Source organism: Pygoscelis adeliae, unplaced genomic scaffold (assembly GCF_000699105.1).
Source record: "Pygoscelis adeliae isolate BGI_AS28 unplaced genomic scaffold, ASM69910v1 Scaffold113, whole genome shotgun sequence".
NCBI lineage: Eukaryota > Metazoa > Chordata > Aves > Sphenisciformes > Spheniscidae > Pygoscelis > Pygoscelis adeliae.
Window position 1 is genome coordinate 2,127,402 of NW_008825108.1, and position 27,730 is coordinate 2,155,131.

A 27,730-nucleotide genomic window follows, 5' to 3' on the forward strand; every position below is an offset into this window, starting at 1 on the left:
AGAGTTGAAGAGAGATGAGGAAACAGAGACAGAACCACGAACTGCATCTGCATTTATATTTAAGCTACAGACCGAGAAAATATTTGGGGCAGAACAGTCCTGCCACACTGCAGGCTCATTCAGACCTTCCATCCATTGCAAGGCCTGCGAGGGCTAGTTCCCACTCTATAAAACATACCACATGATGCCAATGTCACCTTCGTGGAGCTAATGGGGTGGGGTGGCTGTCCAGAAAATGGTTCACAAGTTTTCATAGAGGTTCACTTTCTGACCAGGCCAAAACAGTCTGAATTTGAAATTTAATTGTAAAATGGAAGGCAATCTTAGACCATATCCAGCTCCACTGAAGATGTAAGATTTTGCTGTAGGCTTCAGGGAGGATCCTGACACAGTTCCTATTGATTGTTGCACTTAAAAAACCAAATTGGGTCAGTGGGAAAAAGATCTTTTAATACCATTTTTCCTATTACAGGTTATCATGGAGTTAATTTTAACCATAACTGCTTTTAATTTCCAGGATCATCTAAGATTTTGCATTATCGTTCATCTTTAGTGGCACAGGTAAATTAATTGCATGAGCACTGATTTATTAGCATTCTGCAAAACAATGTTTATTAATTTCTCTGTAATTACAACTACAGTTCTAAATCTTACAAAAGCACATTGCTTATAAAAAGCACAGCTGTTCAATCAAAACACATCAAGTGTTCAGTCATTATATGGAAAAATGCTATCTTGTAGGAGCTTCCTTAAGTAATTTATCAAATGCTAAATTGATTAAGAAGTTTTGGGCCAAACTCTCTTGATGCAAATATAGGATTCCTATCTCTGTGTTAATAAATCAAAGGGCCCTAAGGATGTATTTTTCTTTTAAAAGTTGTCCTTTTAATTTGCTGTGTGAGTACACAAACTTTACGGCTACGACTATGATTTAATTTCCATTTCTGGCCTGCATGAAAAGTTTCTGTACACAAATTCCAACAGCAATATCAGAGAATATTTTGGTTCTAGGCCCTAGTATATAATAACTTGAAATATCTGCCATACAAATCATAAAAACGTGCAAACGAAGGATATGCTTTCTCAGAACAGCACTTTATTTTTATCAGTAAGTGATCACTATTTCTTTATAATGATTAAATATTTTACTGATAATACAATGGATTGTTCTTTAATTTTTAAATGAATTTACTATTTTTAAGGAGATGGATGAGTACATGACAGTCTTATTATTACTATATATGCTAGTTTTCTTTATAAGCCATCAAACTGAATACAGCAAAAGTTTAAAGATTTGTCACACAAAGTAGCAAAATAGCCCTGGATTTTAAGTTTTTTAAATTTTATATTGCTTATTTTTCATTGTATAAACCAATGTGATAATCCAACCTTTTTGTAATTAAATGATGACAGCTTGAAATAAAAACTGTTTGTCAAAAAGTTTTCAGACTTTTAGACAAGATTTTTAATTCTGAAACAATTTCCATGATAAGGAAAATACTGGCCACACTGAGGTCAATGGCAAAGCTCCCACTGTCATCATTTAAACTAGTTTCATTCAGTGAGTTTATAAAGCAAAGTAATCTTCTAAAAACAAGCCTAAAATTGTATCCTTAGTTTTTAAGATAAGATTATGTAGTATGTTTAGTAAAAGGGAGAGCATATTCAGCTTAAGGTGCTGAATCATGGACATTCACAGCCTGACTGAACATGAATAGCTCACCTAAGCCCTTCGTAACTTATATTTTACCTGTTTGGTTTTTTCCTGGACTCAAAAATTTTGAATCCTAAATTCAGTCAATAGTCCAAATCTCAATATTTTTAAAAAATGAACCAATTTTTATGTATTTTATAAAACTATACTAAACATGAATCTTCAAACTGGAAAACAAAGGAAGAAACCCATTATGAATAGTTAAAATGTGCAGTATCCTGTTTTTTTAATAAATATATATACACACATAGAATCTTATTCTGCAGCTAGTAGACAGCCAATTTCTTATTTGTGAAAACTGAGAAATGCATATAAAATAGAATCCTTCATATCAGAAACAGCTTTTAGATACTTTTAATAAAGACACAAAAGCTTGAACTCTTCAGCCTCTGCCTAGTCATGCTTCATATTTATAATATATATCAAAATTAAATAAATGTCAAAGGTTTAAAGACATTATTATGATTCTACAGTATGCTCTGGACATTTACTACAGGTACTTACAGACCACAGTCGTTGTGTTTCTCAGCAACTTACAGCGTGAGCAGAGTCCGGTCATTGACAACAGCTTAATGGACAAAAGATAGACCTTTCAGCAAGATAAAAAATGTTTCAGTTGAACCCCCTATTTTTTTAATAAATTAATTCAGTCATTCTCAAAACCCTAATATTCTTCTTTCCCATTTAAACATGGGACCAGTGATGATTCTTAACTGGAAGTTTCTAAGTAAAAGGAAAAGAACCATTGAGAAATTCTGAACTTTGATTGGTAGCCACAATCCAAAATTTTAAAACACTGGAAACACAGACGTTAACCAGCTTTCAACAGCTCATTGGAAAGCCACTGAGTAGAAATAAATGATGGCCAAATTATACCTTGTTCTAAAGGATTTATATTTTTCTTTCTTTACATGCCAAAATTTAAAAAGAAAATTTGAAGAACAGCGTACAACATCACCTTTACTAAATTTGTGAGAAGTTGCATTATAAAGCATAATTGAGGACATCCTGCCCCACACCCCCCCCACCATACTATAGCCATCCAAGGTCAAAAAATAGAGTCCGGTGAAAGGAAACTCTTTTCAATTCTTCAGATGAAATCCTATCCACGGTAATGTTCAGTTCCATTGGCATGAGCAGTCTATAGGCTCTTGAATGACGTATGTAATTTCAGTGCCATTTCCTGAGCAGTATAGTGGCACAGTCAGATTACGTGTTCCATTTTCTCGACAACATTTACAGAATCTTAAATGGCTGTCAATATTGACATTGAAAATTGTTGCAGATGGGCATTTTCCATCACAAGAAGCAACATTTATCTACAAGTAAAAGAAGAACTGAAGTTAGGCATCTCAGAATTTGTTATAAAGATACTACATTTCAAACTTCTTTGTGATTAAAATCCATTTTTACATTTGAAAAGGACTTTGGTCTTAAAAATTATTTTATCTTCTAAAATTCATTCATTCTAAGTGTAGACGCATTCTTGATAAATTTTTTAATTGAACTTTTTTTTGGTTGTTTAATCATGTATTCTGTCTTAACCTTGAGCAAAATGTTGTGCGATTGATACCAAAATTGAATCCCTAGTTTACAAATTAATAACTTCAAAACAGCATAGATAAATCCATGTTCTTTTCATGTTCACTGCTGAAAAGTTAAATTCTTCTAAGCAAAATGAAGGAAAGTCTATCCTTCTCCTTGAAGGTTCAAGAGGAAAAGCATATCAGTGCAAAAGCTTTTCCCTTTCTTATTCATACTGCTTGTGACTAAGGGCACACCAATATTAGCTGTGTTACCACTGTAACAAATATATCCAAAAAGTAGATGCAGTAACAAACCAGCAAGGGCAGAGATTGGCTATAAAATTATTTGGGCTCCAGACTTCAGCAGAGCAAAGCTTTCTCTCACTATTATGTTATGTGAAGAGTCGTCTTAGCTGATACTCTGACAGAAAAGAAACTGATACTTTTTAATTAAAACTTAAGCAGAGTTGACATGCTGGGAAATCGAGAACAGCCATACTAGATCTAGTTCTTTTTGTGATAGTTTTAAATCTGATTTCTTATGCAAGTGAGGCATATGAAAGCTGCTTTGAGCCACTCCCTTCCAAACAGCCTGTGAACAAATGGGCCGTATCCAAACAAGTTAGACCAAAAGGTTACTCTGACAGCTTTCCTGAAATTTGACAGGGAAAAAAAAATTACCTTCTCCTAAGCACTAATAATCTCCGTTATTAATTAATTAAATGTAATCCAACTCAGCCCTATCCAAAGTTTGACAGCATTAATGTGGCCAAAGAACACATATGTAGTTCGAAACCAGCCATAGCAGATACCACCATTTGATGGGCCAAAATCACGTGATTGAAATAGAGTGCCAGGGGTTTTGCAGTGGGGGAGCTGGCGAGGAAAGGAAGTGGAGCTAAGGATATGAATAGAGAATTTGAGGACATGAAAATCTGGAGGTAGTTCTGGGTGAAGGGTGAGGGAATCTGGACTGTGGGAAGGGTGGGCAGCCATCAAGGAAATGGGGAACAAGAGGATACTGGGGAAAAGGGGGTTGTAATACGGATGGAGGTGGGATGCAGTAGGTCTTTTTGGAAGGTGCGTAGAGGGGGAAGGAAAGATAAAGAATCTACAATAGAAAGTCATAAAAAGGAAGGCTTCATTTGTTGTGCCATTCATGGAATGACCTGGCCAACATTCTCGTTGCTCCTCTCTGAACCCTCTCTAGTTCTGCAGCAATGTAGAGGGACCATAACTGCACAGAGCACCCTCAATAGTACTGCACCATTGGCTCATAAGAGATACTAGAATGAGTTTGTTTCCACTCCCTGTCCTATTCCCTAAATGTCATAACTCTTAGTTAGCCTTTCTGTCTGCAGGGGAGCATTTAACAGAGGTTTTCACAGAAGTGGATGCAAGGGCAAGGTCTCCTTTAGCTAGCTTAAAAACCTATGAGGTTTGACTAAATCTTTTTAATATTCTTTGCTTTAGTCGATACCATGTCTTTATTTTGTCATATTGCTGTCCCTCAACCTAGGTTGTTGAAGTAACTGTGAAGCTCTCCACAGTCTTCTCTCCTCTTAACTATGGCAAATAACAGATTTCATCTACATATTTATACTCCTTCATTACCAACCCTTCTTCTGTAAATAAATAGACCACACACTCTTACTCTACTATTAAACTTTGGGCATCTCACTGTTGACCTTCTATCAGGATGGGAATTAACTTTCTCAGCTTTCAATCTGTGATGATATTTTGCCTCTTCCCTTATGACTGTTTAGATTCTTCAACAGAATCTTATCAGAGGCCTTTTGGAAGTCTCAAGATGCTGTGTCAATTGCTTCTCCTTTAAGTGCTACATGAGAAGCACATTTGCTGATCGGAGATGTCCTGCGTTTTGTAGATGGGGCTACACCAAAGCTGAGAAATAAGATCTTAAGCAGACCCATAAATAAATGGGATCATGAATTTATGATATGGCGACACATGCTACGTGAAGGAGAAAGGCAGCCAGAGAGTAAAGGTCTTCAAAGAGGAATGCATCACATCCTAAGCAGAAGCATTTCTACTCCTCTTTTAGAGTGGGATGTTATTTCATGGTGAAGAGTTCAATGCCTTTGTTAGTTATGAGCAATTATGCTGTGTACTTTTCATTTGAAGCCAGATGTTTTTCCAGGTAGGAGGGCTCAGTCTTTCAGCCATAGGAACAGCTAATTTTACTCCATTTACAAGTAGGATAACATTCCTAGGGTCAAAGGTCTGCTTTTGAGAAGGTAGCAGCATTTTTTGTTGCTTGTTGATAGCTATAACCTACTTCTTAATACTTGATTTGGTGTGCCATAGGCCGAGCATCAAACACAGGTCTTTCATGCTTACCGGGCTTTGACTTATACAGTCATTTTTTCTTATGGTTGTCCTGATCGTCATTTTCTGGCAAATTCTTTCTTCCTTTTTGCCTGATAAAATACAGAAAATGCATACTGAATCAATACACTTTTTGTACTGTGTTTGCTACTAAAAAAGTGAAACTATTAAAATAATTTTAATAATTATACTTTGCTTTCATTAATGTACATGCTGAAATTATTACTTCCATAATTAAATATTTTTTTAGGAAAAAAACCTCATATATTAATAAATACTTCCTGTGCAGAATTATCGTTTTTATAGCTGGCACATATGAGGCATCAGGTGGCCCATTAAGCTATACAGATTTTATAAATATTAAAATATTAATATGATTTTAAATTGCACATATGGCAAGGCAAATATAAGCAATTAGAAAAAATATGTCTCAAGTAATTTTGAATGGTATTGGGATTAATTCTGTTTTAATAGGAATATTGAATGTAAATAAGATTTTGATTCTGCATTTTAGAAAATTTTCAGAACTTAAGATTTGAAAAGGTAAATCTGTGAATGTGATTATAACCTTGATGCTATTTTGAATGTTTACAATTCAAATAGAATATAATTTCAATATATTTTTGAGAAAGTTGTCCTTCAAGGAAGCTTTGAGAGACATGCATGTATTTGCTAAATGTAGTGCAGTTTTTACCGCCAGAACTGAAGCACGTAGCACTGAGTCGGCATATGGATCTAGGATTAGGGAAATACTGCATTTTTAAGTACATTCTGGGAGATATTGATAGGAGGTTTTTTATTTTATTTGAAAAATAAAGCTGTACAGTGCAAAGCCATTTTTAACATAATAAAAATCATAATATAATACTGAAACAATTAAACGTACGATCTTTCATGCTGCACTCCATATCAGACTGTTATTACTATCTGTGTAACAGCAGTTATTTAGATCTCGTATTTCACTACCCATCAAAATCATCTGTTAGTTTTGCTACGCAACCATTCTGGACATCCAGCATATAAAATAATAAGCACTATCCAGCGGAGTTTCTCCACCTTCAGCACATGCCTTCATGGTTGGGTGTACACAAAAAGAACACCTTTTCTGTTCCCCAGAAGCTTGTAAGCACTTTTATAAGATAAATGAGCTCTGAGTAACCAAGATATTCTGCAACCACAGCTCCAGCGGGTATTTAAAAATTAGGCTGGCTGCAGAGTACAGCTAGATTTTAATCTGTGCATTGCAGGATCAAACAAGATTCTGTTACTGAACTAGCAGATCACTGTACGATCGAAGCTGTTAGCCTACAGCATCTTGGTTTTGCTTCCTCAGCAACACTTAAGAAAAAGAAGTCCTGTGATATTTCCATCAGAAAGCGCTTGCCAGCATGAATATGTGTAGACAACGCAATCTTTGTACTTCTACAAGTCATATAGAGAGATAGATGACGTTTCAGCGCATCAGGTGCTGATGTCTAATGAAAACTCTGCTGCTATACTTTTCTCTCTCCCACCTTCAACGGTCAAGAAGATCTGCATTCAGTACCACGGGTGCTTTTTTTACTCGCTCCTTGAGTAAGGAGTTTCTGTGACTTACCTATCCTTAAAACCAAAGAATTATGATCATAATGCAACAGTTCTGTAACATTCTGTAATTTCTGGTGTAAAAAGTATTTATTAATGCGTCGTTGAATTGTATGGTTTCCCCCCCCCGACATTTTCATAATTTTGTAAAACATGTTATTTGTGACAAAGAAGAAATACAGCATAGATCCATATCTGCAGAGGTGAGACCGGACAGTAATGCACACTCTTGCTCTATTTTAAGGCAAAAACAGTTCAGTCATTAAATTCAGAGACCTGGGATCAGATTTAGAATCTCTTGGTAACAGTGTTCAGGATGATGATGTCATTTAAAGTAACGTTTCTTATTACAACTACCTTGTACAGTAAGTTCATGTATTAAAACCAATTTCAGAAATGAACAGGAGGAGGAACCATCAGCAGCATATACCATAAATGGATGAACCTAATTCTGACAGGTGCTGAGCAGTGAACCCTAACCAGGCTTTAGAAAACCACTGATCTGGGAGGCCAACAGGGGATCAGCATCTCTCAGTATCAGGCCCAATACCATTAACTGCGTGGTAATATTTAATGGTGATGACAGCTATACGCGTATATCAAGCAGTGCTTACACTATTTTTAAAAAAAGAAAATACATTATTAAAAGTAATACCTGGTTCACAATTAATACTATCAGTAGGCACTACTGGACTAATGGCAAAGGGTAATAGACCCAATCCAGAACCTGGCAGAATCATTAGGAATATAAGTTTCTCATGAAATAAAAACATTTTTACATAAATGAGATTTCATTAATTCTTACACTGCCAAATGCCATTTTTCTTCAGCAAAAGATGATGAGCTTTCCTGTTAGTCTTCCAAATTTAGAAACTCTGCAGCTGCTTCAAGTCTCACTAAAGATGGCCTAAACTTTATTACTCTCCTGATTAACACAAAACTGGAATGATGCTTCCTTGTAAACCAAACTTTTGCAATGAGTCTCTCTATGGCAAGGTAAGAATTAAATATATGCATTCACTTTGCATGCATTGAATCAAGCTCTTTGAGAAAGATTATTTGTTCCCATTAAAACCCCAAGGTGTTGCAAGCTCTATTTATAAGTACTCTTTTTAACTGCTTCACCACAGGGCACATGCTTTTAGTTAAAAATAAAACAAAATAACAATAAAATAGCGTGTAATTGTATGAACTCTATCGGGTTTTTTAGCAGCCACCTCAGCAAGTATTTCTGAAGTATAACGATGCCTTTCCCGAGGCCACAGAATACGGCCAAATTTATAAATCTTCCCGGTCAACGGAAAACCAGTAGCCATTAATTCTTTAGAATAATTTTCTAAATAGAGCCAACCTAATTTGGGGGGGGGTTAGTTAAATATTTTTCAACATAGCTTATCTCATTAGAGAAAGAGTATTGATTAATAAGATTTTAGCACAATTCTGGTGTGTTACTTTTCTCTGCTGATTCTCATTCCAAAAAAAAGTATTCTGTTGCATTAAAATAGCTTTTATTTTCTATGTTTTGGATACAATAGAACAGCAATACTTGCAGTTCACTTTCAAAGCTTTGCATAACTTGGAAACTAGTATTTTTCTGTATTTGATAAATATGAATATTTCCCCTTATATCACCAAATTATTTAAAATACATTGCACTTCTGAATTTTATTTAATAACTGTGCAATGTATGGTTATAAGTCTGTGACTTCCTATTCAATATTACTAAGTAAAGGTTCGTCTAAAAAAATTCCAAAGACTAATTTGCTTATATATATGTTATTTTTATATATATATGTTATATATATAACTCTAATGTTGAACACAACATAGGCCAAAAAAGAGGGCGGAGGATTTTCTGTGGCATTCAACAAGTTCTTGCTCTACACAATTAGTTTTACACAACAGTGTTTTATTTTAATGTATACATAATTATATATCTTGGTAATAAAACCTTTCCTAGTCAAAACTGCAGAGAAAATCAGTTTGTTCTCAATTGACTTTTAAAATTGCATAAATTATGAAACCTTTATATAAGCTTGCATCACAATTCATCACATTTTAAAGTTACACACTCAGAAAATGTGAACGTATTCCCAGATATTAAAAAGTCAATTTTATATAGGGGTTGCTAACATCAGTATTACTATAATTTTTCCTCATTTGGGATTTAAAAAAAAAAAGTATTCCAGTATTTTGGCCCTAGAAAATACATACTAGTGGTACAGAATAAATTGGTAAGTTTGGAGACGTATTTCAAAATGTCATCGAATTAGGAATCAATTTTAGGGGGGCAAAATCCTTATCTTCTCTTGTGAAAATCATACAGGCAGTATTTTAGAGTCAGCTTAGCAATAAAAAGAATGTTTTCATTGTTTTAATTGAGATAACTTTTCATCTTCCACAGGTTATATTTGGAGAGATTTAGTTATACTCCAGAACAATAATGTTAAGAATCACCAAGTCAGCAGCCAAATGAAGCAAGACCTTTCAATAGGAGTAGTTAGGTAACTATAACAATTTTATGTGATTTGTGGGGGGACTGCATGCTTTTTCCTTCTTTATGTCCCAGCAACTGAGGTTAAAAAACAAGGCCTCCAAAACCAAAGCCAAACTAGCACATATTGCAGCCTTCATCACTTACAGGTCTTGCAGCAGCCATCGTTATATGTCTGCACAATTCCTCCATTCTAGGAAAATAAAAGGAGAATATATCAAAAAAGACTGTGCCCAATGCAAAGGTGAATTGTATCTCAAGACATTCCATGTTTTGAAGGTATCCAACTAATAAAAAATAGTATCGCTGAAATCAAGAGAATTACACAGATATGATCAGCTGAAGGTTTGGTTCACAAATTCTTTACGGCCTTTGACATTGAAAATGAACTCGTCACTGCTTATCTGATCTGATCTAGTCTCCTTTGAATAAGCCACTTAGTTTCTATAAGCATCTTTTTATATCATCCACTACCATCTATTTCCCCACCACTGAGATTTATTAGGATAGTTTTTAAAATTCATGTATACAACTTTGCTGGTGATGTAAAAGGATTTACACTGATCATATGCTGAGGAGAAAATTAATACTTAATAAGTAGCTCTTTACAACATTAAATATATATATGTATATATACACATTTTTGAAAGAGAACATTAACTGCAGAATTTCAGAACTATTGGTGTGCTCAATTCTCTTTCTCAGTTATAGTCTTTGTTATTGATTTCTTCTAAAGTTGCTTGTTAGCTAGAAAGTAAAAATGTATGAAAGTGAAGAAAATGTTCTTTTGAATTTCAAAGAGAGTGGGGGCAGGGGGGGAGAGGGTGTCAGAATCTGTCAGAATCGGTGCAAGTAAGAAACACGCACCCACAATTTTACTGCATAGCCTAGAACTGCATATCAAGCAGGCAGCGGAACATAAATAGCACTCTTACAATAACAACAGACAAAAGACATTTTTCAGCTTCCGTCTTTTCATGCTAGCATGCATTTTTTATCTCATTACAGAAAAATTACTGAACGAGTTGTTCAAGAACTTCTTAAATGAGCACTTAAACTCAGCCTCTTAAATCCATATTCCTGAATTATCCCGAGCTGCCAGTCAGAAGAACTTTCTCCTCAGCTACTGGTTCAAGTCTACACTCAGCATCTCTGAAAAACAGGTCAGACTGATTCAGGAAGTTAATTTTAGGGCTCCTTTCTTTAAAAACTTAACCATTATTACTAAGGAAAGATCCTAATAGACAGTGACAAAAGGGTTCCAAGGACGAAACTCGAGCATAAAGTCAAAGTAGAACAGGCATTAATTTTAGATAGAATTCCTTCTTCAGAATTGAAAGAAATAAGGACTTTTTTAAACAAACGCAATGGATAAGTAGGACTTGTGCTAAATTTATAACCTGTAGTCAAGGCAGAAATGGTACTTACCCTCTCTACATGTATATTTATTTGTAGCTTATACTAAATATATGGTGTACTGAAAGTGCAAGAATTATAAGAAGTATTATAAAGCTGGAGAAGTATTAAATTAGAAATCAAAATTGTAAACAAACATGTAATATACATGAAGCATCCACATTCTTCAAACCAGTTTATACGGGTATGCCAAATTTACATTTTTAGATATATGATGTAGGTAGATACCCTTTCTTGTATGATAGATATTGTTTGTTACGCTATACAAAGTTTAGTTTAAGAGATAATAAAGTTTATATATACTCTGTCATCTTTCTAATCTTTGCACAGCCTAAGGAATTTTTAATATAGCCCACTTTTATATGCAGCATTTCTGAATTGCTTGATCCAATTTATTTAGTGTATGTGTACTACAAACTTGGCAAAGTGTTATTCCAAACTAAAGTAAGACATAGCACTTTATATAGTGGTATGTCAAGCGTGATTCCAATTCCACAATACTTTAAAATCACTCATCATTAAGACCCAAAACATTCATACTCCTCAGAGACATTTTGCCAGTCAAAAAGCAAACAGGAACACAGAAAACAAGACTGTAAATTGTTCACTTACGTGTTTTTACCTACCACTTTTTTAGTTTAAAGAAAGAGCATGAGGTATGCCTGCGTTGTCAAGAGTAAGCCAAACTCCAGATCAGTTACTGTCACTTACCTCACCTAAAGTACAAACCTTTGTACACTCAGTGTCATTAAAAGGGGGGCAGACAACACTCGATCCCAATATGATGGCCCCCACAGCAGTCTTTGCACACTTGTAGTTGGTGCAGTTGGAGCTCCAGGTGCTTCCTTCCTGAATATATAAAACAAAACCATTGTCAGGAAAGACAAAACATTTCAGCTTTATCTCCAACCCCAAATGTCAGTAAAAGTGGTGCCCTTATGCTGTATTACCTACTGGAGTGGAAAGTTTGTTGCAGACCACCCGTAGGCAGCTCTACTCTCCAGCATGCTGCTCAGCATGGGTGTCCTAATTCAGAACAAAAGGGCTCTGTGCTAGAAAAAAAGTCCAATAGTTTCTTTTGCTTCAAGAGCAATGGGAAGCATGAACCAAGTCATGGCCACGTCTAAATTTCCTTGTTATGTGGATGCTGGAACACACCATCAGGATCCTGAACCCCAGTGCTTCAGGTTGCACACTTCCTTTCTGTAGAAACCAGAATGAGGAGAAGAATGGCCCTTGGAAGAGGGGGACTTAGGAGTCCTGATGTTGAGTCGGAAGCTCCCAACTCATCTAAATCACAGTATATGACTTAGAGTTACAATTTGAACCCTACCCTGCACTTAGAGCATATCCAGAGTTAAGTAAATGATGGCATTCGCATATCTTTGTAGAAAATATTACAACCAATAAAATGAAATAAGGAATTCACCTAGTGTGAAATAGCAGGTCTTTAAATAAACACACTTTTTTCCTATCATATACCATAAATAGTCCCTAAGTACATAACCAGCAGTAAGGAGGTATGAAGCAAGGCTCACAGCATGAGTTAACTAAGAAGTGACTGTCAGACACCTGTTTATCATATCGTTATAGTTATTTTCTATCTCTGTCCAGAGGCTTTACCTCATACACAATTAGTGTTCCATTCTCAGTATGAAAAGAGCAGGACACGTTTTGACAGGTACCACAACAAGTATGGTGACTGGAGGAAGGCATATATATTTGATGCTGGAAAGGAAGTAAAGCAAAAAAAGAAAAATACAAGTATTTTTTAAACATACAGTATATGAAAATTCATTGATTTCTGAAACTAAAAATGCCGAGAGAAACAATATACGGATGGATGGATGGATGGATGGATGGATGGATGGATGGATGGATGGATATGTTTATGCTACTAGAAATTGCCTCTCAGAATAATCCTGGAGACACAAGATATACATCATCACTGTTAAGTTCTCAAGTTCCTGTTGAGCAAACAGGACTAGCAAAAGTCTTCATTTTGACTTTTCTCTTAATGGTGTAGTTGTGCTCACAAATTGCATCATTCCCATATTTTAAGAATACTCACAGCTTCACATTGCTGGGAACAGTTCACCATTGTAAAATGCATGGCATTGTATCCTGTGTTCTGATCTTTTTCTTGTAAACACTGTACAGTGTAACAAAGGTCTCCATCCAAGTACTGAATCACTGACTGTCCAGGATTCAGTACTGTGACCTCCTGGAAGATGCACACATCATCCTTCTCTAATACCAAAATAAATAAATGTTACCAGAGGAAAGAAAAATTCATCAAGCAAATTAACAGAATCGCTGTGAAGACAAAAGTAGGGCAAAGTCCTATGCTCCGCAAAAGTTTTCTAACTTTTGGATTTGATTGGTTTGTGGTTTTAATTACCAAACAAGGGGGGGAGGTGGTATAATTCAGCTTAAGAAAATGCTACAACATGCAAAACTGCCTAAAATTGATAGTGTTGATTCTATGGAAGTTAAAAAAAAATCTGTTGTTCTTATTTTTTAAAGAGTTCTAATATTTAACATTGGGGTAAGTACACTATAGGAATTATTCTGTACATCACAAAATGTAGCCTTTCTGTCAATTAAAATAATATGTCTACAATTACCTGTGGGACAGTAATATACTCAAACTGTACTGTGTGTGCTTTGCTCCCGGAGGCAGTTTAGCCTGGGCTGCAGTCAGGATTGCAGCATGCCTCAAGTACCCCCATGCACAGTACAGCTGAAATCTAGTCTACAGGGGTAGCTGAGTGAGGGAAGGGAGCAGAGGTCTGATCTTAAGACTGGGCACCTACCCTCGTGCTGGCTGGACAGGTCTGTTGCTGTGGTGTGAAATGTCATCTCATTTGTGCTCGATAGTGGACTAGGAGCAGTCGCACCGCTCACACTAAGGTTCACAGCCTGCTTCCTATCTGCCTCTTACAGAGAGACACTACCTGTCTCTGAAAGCGTGGGCAGTTTCACGACCCTCTTATGCCCCACCAGAACAGACACAAAATGGATGGGTTAGCAGACAAAGCATCTTATTCAGAAGAGAGAGCATAATTGCATAACTAGGTAGACACACGTGAAATCAAGATAAAAGAGTGGTTACGTTTGAGAAGGTTATTATGGTTCTTTGCATGCCCTTTTTACTAAAAACTAAAACAAAACAGATAGGAATATGAAAAAGTTACCACAAATGTAGTGAGTGCATCCACAAGCACTGGAAATGCTACTATCTATTTTTTTAACTTCTCCCTGAGTATAGAAAGATAAAAGAGTTTGCAAAGTCATGCACAATTAAATGTAGTGCTAAACAGACAGTTTTTCTCTAAAAATGTAAAATATTACTTTCATCACTTCCACCCCTGCTTTCATAAAAGAGAAAAATTGCAATGTACTCAAGAAACAGTAGTACATTCAGAGTTGTTCAATGTATTTATCTCTTTAAACAGGAGCAAAGCACAGTATTTTCTCTAGAAACGCATATAAACAGCAAAGTGGCTAAACAGCAATTTTTCCTGAGATACAAAGTTATTTCAATAATAAACACATTAGCAAAAGACTGCCTTCTATGAATTTTCTTCCAAAAAATAGGTGAAAACTATTCAAATTTGCAGCTCCTGTTTAGATTTTACGTTATGCAGTCTTCACAGATGGGGAAGAGAAGGACAAGCTACAGGCATTTGATAGGGAAAATATCCCTGTCACTATGGTAATAATGGGAGTTCAAACATTCACTCATAATTATTCTCCAGATCACAGTCCCTATTACGAGAGAGTATGTGAGGAGCAAAATATTTATGACTTCTCATACCAGTTAAATTCAATAATGTTAAATCATTTTAATCAAAAGCATAAATGATTAACAAAATAACACATTTCTCCAGATGATACATATGATCATAAAGCTCATTCCTCATTAATTATTAAAAACAATTAGGAATTATTTAAGTGGAAAAACTTCCCAGTTATTGTTTCAACTCAACATTGAACAGGATAATATTACAGTTCCTTTGCTTCTTTTGACATCTTAAAACACACAAAGTGAAATTTCCCCCGGGAATAGTGGCCAACACTGTGCAGAAACTTGATGGAGTTACATGCTCGAGCTGGGGACTGGAAGGCAGAGTCCCAGCCTGTCTCTGTTCAGCCTTACCATCCTTTACAACTAATTGAAACAAGGAATGGAAAGGGAGGGGTAAGAGGGCTGAACACTACTAATAAAAATATCTAAAGGACAGTGCTTACCAATTTACAGGTCAGCATAGTAGCGTTTTCACAGCCACATTCTGAGAAGAGAACAAGAAAAGCGTATTAGTCAGTTAGCTAATTGTTAGCTTTTGTTAACAGCAGTGACTAAGGAGTAAAGTTATAATTACCACAGTGCCATTCTGGACAACACTGCCCAGGTGGTTTTTCCTTCACAAGTATCATGTCATCTGTGCAATTCATAGGAGGCTCAGAACAGAGATTTTCGTCACAAACTAAATAGGGGGAAAAGACAGGTATGAGAATTTACTCAAATTTCCTTTGAATTTTCCAGCTTATATTTCTCTTAATAAACTATTCTAAAAATAATGACATTTTTTGTAAATTTTTATTGTGTTTCTTAAGCATCTCAATTATACTTGGAACTGAAAAAACCCCCAAGATTTTCAAAAGTGCTCTTAGTTGCCTTAGAACAAGTTTAAATTTTCAGAAAACACCACACAGCAATCATTTAATGTTCTTCCTACTTCAGAGTGACTCAAGCCGATAACAAGTACCAAAGACAACTAAAATCACAGCTTTTGGAAAAACATGGTTTTTTAAATCTCGGCTTTGTTGTAAAGCACATTTCTGTAAGATAACAGAGAGCAACTGCCCTCCTGGGATGACTCTAATAAGAGAATATTTGCCTGTCTGACCAGAGGAGGCTTACTGGGACTCTGAAAAAAGACCACATACTAACTGTCTAGCTGCTAGAAGTTGGCAAAAACAGTGACAAAAGCCTTCGCAGAAACTTTCACCTGGGTGCAAGTACTAGGAAAAGGAAAAGACCAAAATGTGGAACCACCTGAAGTAAAAATCACTAAGCTCCAAACTTACTGGAAGACAATTTAATTAATTGAAATTACCCGAAGACTGTAATAGGACAAGAGTTAATGCAGGAACACTCCACTGATCTAAATTAAGCAGTTATGCTTATAAACATTGGTTAAGAACACACAACACAATTTCTGTGTTTTATAAGGCTAACAAAGTGACTGTGTTACACTGCAAATATTTTTCTTCTGACTGGTCCTTGTTTGAATAGTAGTCAACTCAGCAGTATTTGAAACCCTTGGCCTACTCCTTCCCCTAAAAGCTAACAGTGCAAAGAAACTGCCTAAACACTAATGAATGGTACAACAGAGGAACAACAACATGGAAGCTGTTTTATTACAGGCGTTTTAATAGATAAACAATTGTATATTTATACTCCAAGGATGGGATTCAGTTCCGCATTAATATATCGGTATTTAGGTCACCCTGAAAGTAGCTACATACTGTCTGGTGAACTAAATAACCTCTCCAGACTCCATTGACTGAGTAGGTTAGACCACCACTGAGTATACCAAGAACTTTGAACCTACCTCAAATGCAGACACACTCATTTAGATATCTTAATCTCTATCTGAAGCCCACCCTAAATGATGAATCAAAAAAATCTCCACATACACACACCATCTGTCATTTTTACTAAATCTGGTAACGTATTGAACTGACAACAGTTATACTCACCGCAGTAGTAATGCGGACAACAGTAATGTGTGGTATTAAGGTCTACAGTGAGAATTTCCCCTTCATTACACAAGGGAACAGGCTCAATACAGGATTCACAAACTAAATTAAAAAAAAATAAGACATTTATAAGGTTTTAAGTACTGAAAAGTTAGCACATGTGAATTCTATTTAATAGATTATGTAACAGATCATATTATGTTTGTTACTTGGATAACAGAGCTTTTATGGATTGATATTCAAATAGAAAAACATAACGAAGTTCAAGTATGATGTTCAAAATTATGTTGGAAATAAAAGATCCCAAACCCCAAGAATAATTCATGCCCCAGTCAGCCTGACCTGTGTGAAGTCCCACTGAACTCTCCAAGAATTCCTGGCTTAAGTTACTAGGTTTAGAACTATAGACTGTTTTTGTAAATACTTAACTATTCCTTAGTTATCCATAAAAATATTAGAGGCTTCTTACCACAGAGATAAGAGAAACAACAGGGATCTTCCCATTTTGCTTCAACAATAAATTGATCTTCTCTGCAGTCCGGCTGGGAAGCATTGAAACAAACTGAAGGATCACATTCTGTAGGATATGAAATAAACAGTATTTTAAAGAGTCACAGGAGCAATACTAAAAAGGTAAAGAAAAGATATTCTTCATCTCCTTAGTAAAACGAAATACCCCAAATTGACTGAAAATCAAAAGTGACACAAAACACAAACACAAAAAAATATTGGAGAGTGTGAAAAAAAATACATCATTGCCTGGTGCTATTTACAATGTCCCGTTCTGTTAACAATCAAAACAACTTGTAAGGCAAATTTTCTTACAACACATAATACAGGTGTGGAAAATGTCCCAGTAACTGTGTTGGTGTATTTCCCTTACCACATCGGTACTGTGGACAGCAGGACAGGGGGTGGTAGCCTACCACTAATTTTTCACTGGGTTTGCATGTTGGAATAATGGTGTCACACAATGATGTGTTACATTCTGTGGGATAAAAAACAATCAGTTTTGACATATTTGAACAGATACAAGTGCAAGGCCTAGAGCTCAAGATATTTATACGATCTAGTATAGAGATCCACAAACTAAGAGCAGCCCAAGTCAGCTTAAGGGGCACTCCGTACCATCATATAGATGTCCGAGCTCAACCTAAGGGCTGGTATAGCTCCATTCCTGTGGCACTGTGCAAGCACAGTTATATCCCTCTTAAAGCAGGTATTTACTTGCTCTGCTTCCTACACATGAAGCCAGCTAAAATGTCCCAGTGAAAATATTCCCTAAACAAGTTGACAATACTTGGTTGTTGGTTGTTGGACAACATACAAGTGTTGGTTACAGGTATCTAACTAATGAGCAAAACCACCGTATCAGCTGGACCATTTGTTCTTGTTTTCCTTGAAGATGTTATGAAGAAATAAGTATCTTTTGCTCAACGTTTTAGGAACAATAAGCTTATTCCTTTTTCTAACAACCATGGCTAGACAGAATATTAGTATTCAGTGATCAGGTCACAGAATACTGCTTCTGGGAAACAGTGGTAGGTCAGAGGATACTGCTCTTGACACCAAAGCACTAATAAGAAAAGCAAACAGGCTCTGATGACTTCCCCAATTACCAAGGTACTTCTATCATCGAGTATCTATCAATTTCTTTTGAAATTCCACCCAAGAGCTTAACAATTCATTTTTAACAGAAGTTTTGTTTCACTAGTGGACTCCTAAGAAAAACAAATTATTTTAGTGAGTCGTTCTTAGAAAGAAAAGAAGCCTGTTTTGCTGGCTCAACCAGCCACAAGTACCCAAAAATCACTTCTGAAAAATGTTATCTTGAACCCTGCCTGAAGATTGTCATCTGCCAGTGAATGTCAAGCGCTTACCTTATACTTCTGTTACTGAAAACAAGTGTGGTACATACCACAAACTTTCTTTGGACAGCAAGCTCTCTCTTCGATGACGTGGACGATAACTTCCCCTTCCCTTTCACAGACTGGTGGTGGATCCTCATTGCATTCAGGTTCTACAGCAACAACGCTTCCATTTCCTAAACAGTTGTACATGCAACAGCCTCTTATGGACCCATTCCAGATCTCCCCAGCAGAGCGGGGTTGTCCTTTGTTATCTGTACATGCTGAGAGAAAAAAACATTATATCCCTTCAACAAGTAGAGAGCGCAGATTTCCTGCAAGCAACTATGAATGGCATAAAATTATTGCATAAAATAAGAGTGCTGTGGAGCATTATGGTCAAGGAATCCAAGAAAAAATGATGACCTTAAAACCCCCAAATGAACAAATGCTTCACTATGGGTGAAAATAAATACTGAGTGCAAGGGAAAGAACCTGCCCATGCTATTCCTTCCTGAGTACTCCAGGAAAGAAAGCCTGGGAGCTACGGAAGAATGACCATCATTTTTCCCCAACAGAAGGACATCAGCACTGGGTCTTGAATCCATGTGGACTGAAAGCACAAACTGCTGTAGCTTGAGATAAAGCTAGGCTCTGTTGAAGGGAGCTGTTCACACTTACTGAGGACTGACACAGAACTTAAGCATTGCTTACACTGAGCTGCAGTTAATATTAGCGTATCTGCAAAACCACTCTGTCCTGCTGCACTTACTACATTTTTCTTCTGGTATACAGAGGTCAGAATCTGTTCTATGCAGAATAGTGCCATTTTTACACACACAGTCTTCCCTTAAATAGGAACAGGGAGAATCTTCATAGAACCATTTATTCAAGCATGTCTTGGCTTCACAGGGTTGCACACAAGGCTGGTATTCCTTGCCCTCAGGACAACTCAATGCTGCAAGTCATAAAAATAGGACACTGAGTGCTGCTGTTACTCTTTCAGCATTTCATTGGATAAACAGGTAGTAAGAACAAGTGAGTGCATCATAGAAAGCATACATTTATATTTTTAATGGTACCTCAGGCAAGCCACTCATTCAATCAAGATCAAAACTGATTCATCACACTTTGACTAAAACAATATATCTTGAGAACTTGTACCCTGATTTACTAATGCTGTGATAGAATGAGATGGTAATTCCAATAACAATAGAAAGAAATGTATTTTTAACTCCTCACTAAACACTGCAGCAGTATAAAGCCACATTGGGTTATAGAACATGGCTGTCTGCTTACAACAGTAATCAGGTGTCCTCCATTTAATGCAGATGTTGTGCTTGTTGCATAAAGCTACATATGCAGAAAGTGCATCACACTCATAATTCCAAAAATAAGTACTGTTGATCCACATCTTCTCACAAAACTCCTGTGGTGACACCTAGGAAGATATTGTAATTGAGAATTAACAAGTAGAAGAGCTTTCTGTAATTAAAATAAATCATTAATTACGAGAAATAATACAGCTGCAAGGGAAAAAATCACAAGTGGTGTCTAAGGTAAAAAATACCATTTTTTTCAGAACACTCATTCTGCAGAACTCAAACTGCCAGAATTTTTTGTGCTCATTAGTAGGCATAGAACACAGTCCTAATGAGACTGTCACACTACTTATAAGAACTTTTGCAGTTTAGCCCTGTCAGCTAAAAGTCAACAATCTCAGATAAACATTGCTGCTACACCTTCCATAAATTCCTGATGTGAATGAATTATTACTCAGTGCTCTGTTTCTGTGTCTATAGGATCCGATAGCCTATGTTACTTGGTCTAAATGCAGGTGGTCCAATCTATCTTATTTCTGTTGTTCTTCTTTGTGTAAGCTATAGCAAGGTGGAAAAAAATCAGATTTTGTTTCATTCTGCCTGTTCACTACTGTGCTGCAGCCCAGCTCTCCCTGTGGTTTCAGCAAATCTTCAAGCACTCGCTTACTTCTGCCATAAAGTTCATTACACTGATGACTCTTACCTATCCTTGTTCAGTTGCTTCATGCCTGTGAAGCACACAATACACTCCATCCACTCTGGCTCTGCCACCATCGGGTATACAAAAGAAAACAAATTTCATAATGGATGAACCAAGTGCTTGGCAATTTTGATGCTATGTCAGGTTTTGCTATAAACCAGGAAAAGATGCAATTGCATTGTATCTAAGGCTATGAGAGTTCTCCTGGAAACATTTGTGAAGTAGGACTTCTGACCATTCAGATTCCCTTTGATTGTTTTAAAAAGAGATGTGTTAAAACAATTATGAAAAGCGTCCTGCTACCCACTGGTGCTACTCTCCTTTCTCGATTCCAAACTGCTTACCACTGCTCCCTCCCATTAAGTTTCTGTGGCAAATATCTATTAATCTTTTTTTTTTTTAAAAAATCTCTTTAACGCCTTCCTTTCAGAAGAGCTCCCTCCATTTTCTTCTACCTGGGGAAAGTGAGGAGAGGCCTTGGGAGTTTGAAGGAAGGGGCTCAGCTGCCTGCAATACCTTTAACAGCATTTGTCTGTGATGAAAGCTGAAGAGTAACACAATGCAAACTGAGGGTGGAAAGACAGAACAGCAAGAAGTAAATCAGGAATCTGGACACATCTATCTCTGAGAAAGAAAGGGCCACTTGAGTAATTAATCCTTTTTATTTTGAATTAAGTGGGAAAAGTGTGTCAGACCTCAGAGATTTGGAGCTTCCTCATTTCCCATTCCGGGAAGCAGCTGTGCTGCACTACCCACCTCTAGTGGTAGTCTGCATGCTACAGCTATATTCCCTGCAGAAAGTACGGTGTCCAGAAACAAATGATGATTTCTGTAAGAAATGCTACCAGATTGTCAATGTGATAGTGACTATGGCAAAATTTGTTTAACTAGAAATTTCTTTAGTCAGATTAGTCTCAAACCGCATGAGTTGCTGTTGTATGCAGCAGAAGCATGAGGCTTTCAGTTCTAGTGATCCGTGCCAAGCATTTATTAAAAATAACTCTTTTGGAATGCGTTTGTGTTGAGATGATGATCTGGTTTCTCTCCTTTGAGCTTTGCCTACTCACTAATTTAAGAAACAGCATAATAGCATAGGGATCCATATAGATGTGTGTTTACAATGGACAACATGACAAAAGTATTAAAGCCAACATGACAGAGGTATTAAAGCCACCCATCCAGTTGTCAACTCATGAAAATAAGCAAAACATAAAAAATATGCATATGTCTCTCACTCTTTTCTTAACTATACATCTTTTATTTAATTTGCACCTGGAATGTCTCTGATCTTCGTACTCACTTTCTTGTGACAAGGGATGAAAATGCTTCTGTTTAACAGTTCCATACAGTATGTGCAGTTATCTTCAGTACAGTTTCTTACTGGCCTCCTGGTTGTTGCATCAACTGATTTCTCAATTTCCCAACTCTTAATGAACACTTCAATTTCCTCCATATTTGTAATTATGGTCCTGTTTTGCATTTTCAGGTCATCAGTAGGGTCTCCATTACACACCCCTGGAGACAAAGCATCACATTCAAAGCACAAAAAACCATGCCACATTACTTCCTTTGGGAAAGAAACGTACACTTGGTAAGGTAAGATTAACATTGCATCAGGCTCACCTGTGAGACTTAGTCATCTGAATTTATAAATGAAAGCAGCTATATGTCCACTGTAGTTCCAACTTTCTACTTGTGATTTTAGTTGTCCGCTCAACGGCTTAGCAAAACAAGCAGACCACACGATACAAGTAATGATACTTTTCCCAACAATTAATTAACTTTTGAGAAAAACTGCTACCAAAATGTGCTGTCGAGTGTAGCAAATTCACTGACATGGCACCACATTCTGATCTCATTCTACTCAATAGCAATTGGCTCCATGGGAGTCAATGTAGATGGCTTTCAAATTAACTGCATGTCGCTGATGATTTGACACTGTATTGAAACTTAATTGAACATTCTGAATGCAAGAAGTTATCAAAGGAATCTTTTGCTGAGCAGATTGCTTTCTCTAGAGAAAATATTTTTCTAACTCAATTTATTAATACAAAACCACTGAAGAAAGTGCCCCACAGAAACCCCTGACATCCACTGGCTACCTGAATTCATTATTGTATGTATTCAGTTAATTCATCAGTGAAAACATATACTTCCTATATGCACATAACAAGTCACTAATGCCAAAATTTTTATCTTCATAATAGTGTTTTACATCCCAGGGACTGATCAGCCAAAGTTCCTATATCCTTTTTTCACTTTCCTTCTGCATTTCTACCCACACCCTAAGTCCTTGCCTTCATGCTTCCAGCCCCGCACCCGCATCCTGATACCCTCCAGGGTCCCTTGTTAGAACTGGGCTAGCCTGGCGTCACAGGCTCTGCCATTCTCTCAGGCAGCATGGAGAAATACAGAAGATGGTATTTGCATGATAAGAAGCATTTGACAGTAGCACCGCTTTCCAGTATTCTTAACACTTCTGCTTCTTGCTGGTGTCCTAATGCCATCCCACAAACTGTGCTGGCATTACAGAATTGCAGAATCAATACAGCTTTAAAAATAAAGCCAATTTACCACATAGTCCTACAATTTTCAGTAGGAGAAGGAGAGGAGAGGAGAATCCCAGACAGGAACAAATGGCATAGAACAGGAAAGAAGCACTAAAGAAGGCTTCAGACTTCACTGCAAAATATCAGGTAGAGCAACACTTTACAGCAGAGGTTGGAGTTGTCTGCATAGTCTTCCTCTTTCTCTATTTTCATGGTACAAAGAGTAACAATTCTATAATCCTTCTTACATTTGACCTCACCTCATCCCAATCTTTTCCAGCATGCATAGAGAAGACGGCGTGATAGTGGGAAAAGATGCAGTACCTGCCAGGGCCAGCATTCACCTTCTCTCAGTAGGTCTAGGAGAACTTTCCTTTTGTTCAAGCAGGATATAGCAATTGATTTGAAACATTTGATTTTTTTATATGTATATTTAAACTATATCTGATTTGTTTCATTTGTTTCTAAAACTAAAAGCAGTTTAAAAGATTATAAAAGTTCATTTTCCTGTTCAATATGGGGTAGATTCTGTAAAATTACAATGCACCAGAAAATGAACATTTATGGTAGAATTAAAATAACTCTAAAATACCTGCTTAAACTTTTCCATATAATTCATATTGGCAGAGTTATAAAAAGGCTACCAGGGAGGCCTGAAATATGCTAAATTTACTATCATCATTGTAATTTAAGCCTGAGACACCTCAGCACAGTTTTGGACTCTAGATCCAACCTTAAGAGGTCTGAATTTGGATTCACCATCCTCAGGGGACTTGGACCTTTCCCAAGATACACCTTTTATCAGTATTTGCATAGAGATAAGCTGCCACTGCTAACATCTGACAGTTATTCTTTTCCCCCATAATCACTGAAATATACTGTCACTACCTGAACTTCTTCAGCAGCCACTTCTCCATTGAAAACTTTCCCCTTTTCTCTACTTGACTGCAACAATATTCTTAAATGCAGGCAGAGATGAGTACATTTTTTAAAAGTTAATTAGATACAATGTATTGATCATTACTTGCTCTGAAAATTACTTTATTAGCAAGCAGTGCTTTGAAACAGAATTATTGATTTATTATTATTAATTAATAGAATTTCACAAGACCACCTCAAATAGGATTATCAGTGTAGTTAATGGGAGTCACAAGGAGATCTATAGGGACAGCAGGTCACAGACACAAAAGGGAGATGTAAATCTTAAATGGGTAGTTATTAAATAAGAAAAAAATTGCCACCATAGCCTCACCACAAAGTCCTTCTGTCTTCATTGGTGTGTTAGAGTGCAATCCATACTGTATATCTATGATGCCTGTAATGTGAGCCCACTTGATGCTAATACCAGCCGGGGTATTAACGACATACATTGCACCAGTATCCTGAATACTCAGTCCTTCTTTTGAAAATGGTAATGATTGAATTACAGAATCCACTACTACCTAAAATAAACCAAATACATTTTAGGGATAAAAACAGATTGCGAAGATGTATTTCATCTGTCTTTACATCTTATAGCAAAAGGTATTTTTTACAGCCTCTGCCACATGCAATAACAGTCACAGTGCTTAAATCACAGAGCTTCTCGTCAGTGCCATTTCCCATAACTGCAAATGAAGTAGGCATGAGAAAAAATAATGATACAGAAATCTTTTTAATTAAGGAAGCAATAAATCTTATTTATCACACGTCGCATGATAAAACAACAAAAAAAACCTCATCCCAATTATTCAAAGTTATCTGTTCTGACCTGTTATTGACTAGCAGGAAAGGCAGCTTAAGTATTTATCATGTCTTGAACATTTCTGTTCAGTTCTAGGTTAGCTGGAAATATAGTCTCAAGTATAAATGACTTCTTCAGCTTCTTTAAAATTTCAAAAGAACTTTGAAGTGTCATTTTGGATAAATGACATATAAGTGAAACATGGTATCAGAAATGTATATTTTTTGCTTCTAGCACACCATGAATTACCAGGAACCCGAACCGCAAAAGTTAATCCTGTAGTACCTTCACTGTAAGTCTGATCTATTGCATTCTACAACAGAATAGCTCTCCAGTTATCTTTTAAGTGTACACATGCCATGCACTGGTGATATATACTTACTTTTCTTGCTAAACGATTGATAAGTAATTTATATGTGCGTGTTGTTACATTTAGTTTCTTAAAACAGAGCCCTGAAGTGCTTGCAGGGGGAACCTTGAAAGAAAAGTGACAAACAAGTTTAGTTACTATTGTTTTTCTAATTCTGTACCAGTGCTATATCGAATTTTTTCAATACGTGTAATATTAGTATTTTATAATTAGTAAAAGAAGAAAGTACTCACTAGTTTTCTTATTGAATTTGCACTCTGGAAAACATTAAAAAATAGATTAGAAGTGCAATGATAATCAGCAGCATTCTTATTTGGCAAAAATAAGTTGACTGCTTTCTTTGTGTTTGAAGCAGTTCTTCTACATCAGCTTCATAATTAAACTAAGTTAGTATATTCCTTACAAATAATAAAAAAATACACATTTCCCAGCTAATGTAGTGCACCTTTCTATGAACTATTTTTAGAAACTTGATTTACTTGTTAAAGATTTAAATGAAAGGGGTTTATGTGGAAAATAATACAGAAAAGAGAACACAATGACCTGAACAAGTTGAATTAAAAATACATAGAAATACAATGGTCATGCCAATAAAATCCCCTGCCCTAACTTTGGTAAAACTGCTATTTTAACAAGTCATCTTTCTGCACAAGATTGCAGCTTGTATATACCATACCTCAGCTAGCTTTTAACTAAAGAGCTTTAACATTGAGAGTGACTCATTACCAGCATCACGAGATTCAGAGATTCAGAGAGGAAATGAGAAAGGCAAAAGCTAAAACTGCTATTTTAACAAGTCATCTTTCTGCACAAGATTGCAGCTTGTATATACCATACCTCAGCTAGCTTTTAACTAAAGAGCTTTAACATTGAGAGTGACTCATTACCAGCATCACGAGATTCAGAGATTCAGAGAGGAAATGAGAAAGGCAAAAGCCCAGCTAGAACTCAACCTGGCCGCTGTCGTTAAAGACAACAAAAAAAGTTTTTACAAATATATTAATGATAAGAAGAGAGCCAAGGAGAATCTCCATCCTTTATTGGATGCGGGGGGGAACATTGTCACCGAGGATGAGGAAAAGGCTGAGGTACTTAATGCCTTCTTTGCCTCAGTCTTTAGCAGGCAGACCGGTTATCCTCAAGGTACTCGGCCCCCTGAGCTGGAAGACAGGGATGGCGAGCAGGATGAACCCCCCATAATCCAAGAGGAAGCGGTCAACGACCTGCTACGCCACCTGGATGCTCACAAGTCTATGGGGCCAGATGGGATCCACCCAAGGGTGATGAGGGAGCTGGCGGAAGTGCTCACCAAGCCACTTTCAATCATTTGCCAGCAGTCCTGGCTGGGAAGGCCCCCGTGGAGTGGAAATTAGCAAATGTGACGCTCCTCTACAAGACGAGCTGGAAAGGAGCCATCTTGGGAGTTTCTGAAAGGGCCAGATTTTCCACCCAGGGTGTCAATCAACACATTGAACATACAGACTGGTCTGGGCACAGCATTCACCTGGGAAAATCTTAGGGACAGTTTGAAATTCTGACCTGGAGAGTTCCTCTGCAAATTAGTCAAATGCTTTGTTGGAAGATGACTAGGAGTTCAGTCAATAAACTTGTCTCAAGCCAGTCCATTATCTCAACTATGCAGATAACTTCACGGGGAATTTCTGGACCATCCCGAGAATTAATGACTTAAGTGCACTGGATGTGCACAAAGGCTCAGAACTCACACCCAGCTATACAGCAGTTATAGCTAAAGGACAAATTTCAATCTAACTTGCAAATTATATTCCATACCTTTTGCCACACAAGAGAGAACTAACAAATGAAGTCTTCTGCTGATGCTGTGGACATGAGAATAGCAGAATGACAACAGCTTAACTGGAATCAAATGCTCTGTTAATATGTCATAGTGAATATATCTCCTCACTGAAGCTGAAAAGACTGGATATACTGAAAAATAAGACAGGAGAAACTCCTACCTGCCTAGAAGTTTCCAGGTCTGCAAGGACAAGGCTTACACTGACCAAAAGCTGAAATGACTTTTTGATGAGAACAGTCCCCCTCAAATAAATCCCATGGTTCCCTATTCCAGGACATTTTTGGTCATCCAACGACATCCTGGCCTGTATCAGAAATAGTGTGGCCAGCAGGAGTAGGGAAGTGATCTTGCCCCTGTACTCGGCACTGGTGAGGCCGCACCTCAAATACTGTATTCAGTTTTGGGCCCCTCACTACAAGAAGGACATTGAGGTGCTGGAGCGTGTCCAGAGAAGGGCAACGAAGCTGGTGAGGGGTCTGGAGAACAAGGCTTATGAGGAGCGGCTGAGGGAGCTGGGGTTGTTTAGCCTGGAGAAAAGGAGGCTCAGGGGA

The 27,730-nt window shown here is 36.9% G+C and overlaps 1 protein-coding gene across 1 annotated transcript in view; it reads right to left on the bottom strand.

Moving 5' to 3' along the window:
• Positions 1–2,832: 2,832 nt before the first annotated feature.
• Positions 2,833–27,730, bottom strand: part of OTOGL (otogelin-like) — a 99,142-nt gene continuing 74,244 nt past the window's right edge. The window contains exons 39-57 of the mRNA XM_009327658.1: positions 25,597–25,620; positions 25,376–25,468; positions 24,523–24,712; positions 22,022–22,236; positions 19,999–20,140; positions 19,472–19,657; positions 18,771–18,983; positions 17,736–17,840; positions 17,322–17,429; positions 16,853–16,954; positions 15,469–15,573; positions 15,338–15,378; positions 14,281–14,344; positions 13,155–13,333; positions 12,707–12,811; positions 11,813–11,932; positions 9,815–9,860; positions 5,602–5,681; positions 2,833–3,033 (exon numbers count right to left, since the gene is read on the bottom strand). Coding sequence (XP_009325933.1) covers positions 2,833–3,033; positions 5,602–5,681; positions 9,815–9,860; positions 11,813–11,932; positions 12,707–12,811; positions 13,155–13,333; positions 14,281–14,344; positions 15,338–15,378; positions 15,469–15,573; positions 16,853–16,954; positions 17,322–17,429; positions 17,736–17,840; positions 18,771–18,983; positions 19,472–19,657; positions 19,999–20,140; positions 22,022–22,236; positions 24,523–24,712; positions 25,376–25,468; positions 25,597–25,620 — 2,319 coding nt within the window. The remainder of the gene's footprint in view (positions 3,034–5,601; positions 5,682–9,814; positions 9,861–11,812; positions 11,933–12,706; positions 12,812–13,154; positions 13,334–14,280; positions 14,345–15,337; positions 15,379–15,468; positions 15,574–16,852; positions 16,955–17,321; positions 17,430–17,735; positions 17,841–18,770; positions 18,984–19,471; positions 19,658–19,998; positions 20,141–22,021; positions 22,237–24,522; positions 24,713–25,375; positions 25,469–25,596; positions 25,621–27,730) is intronic.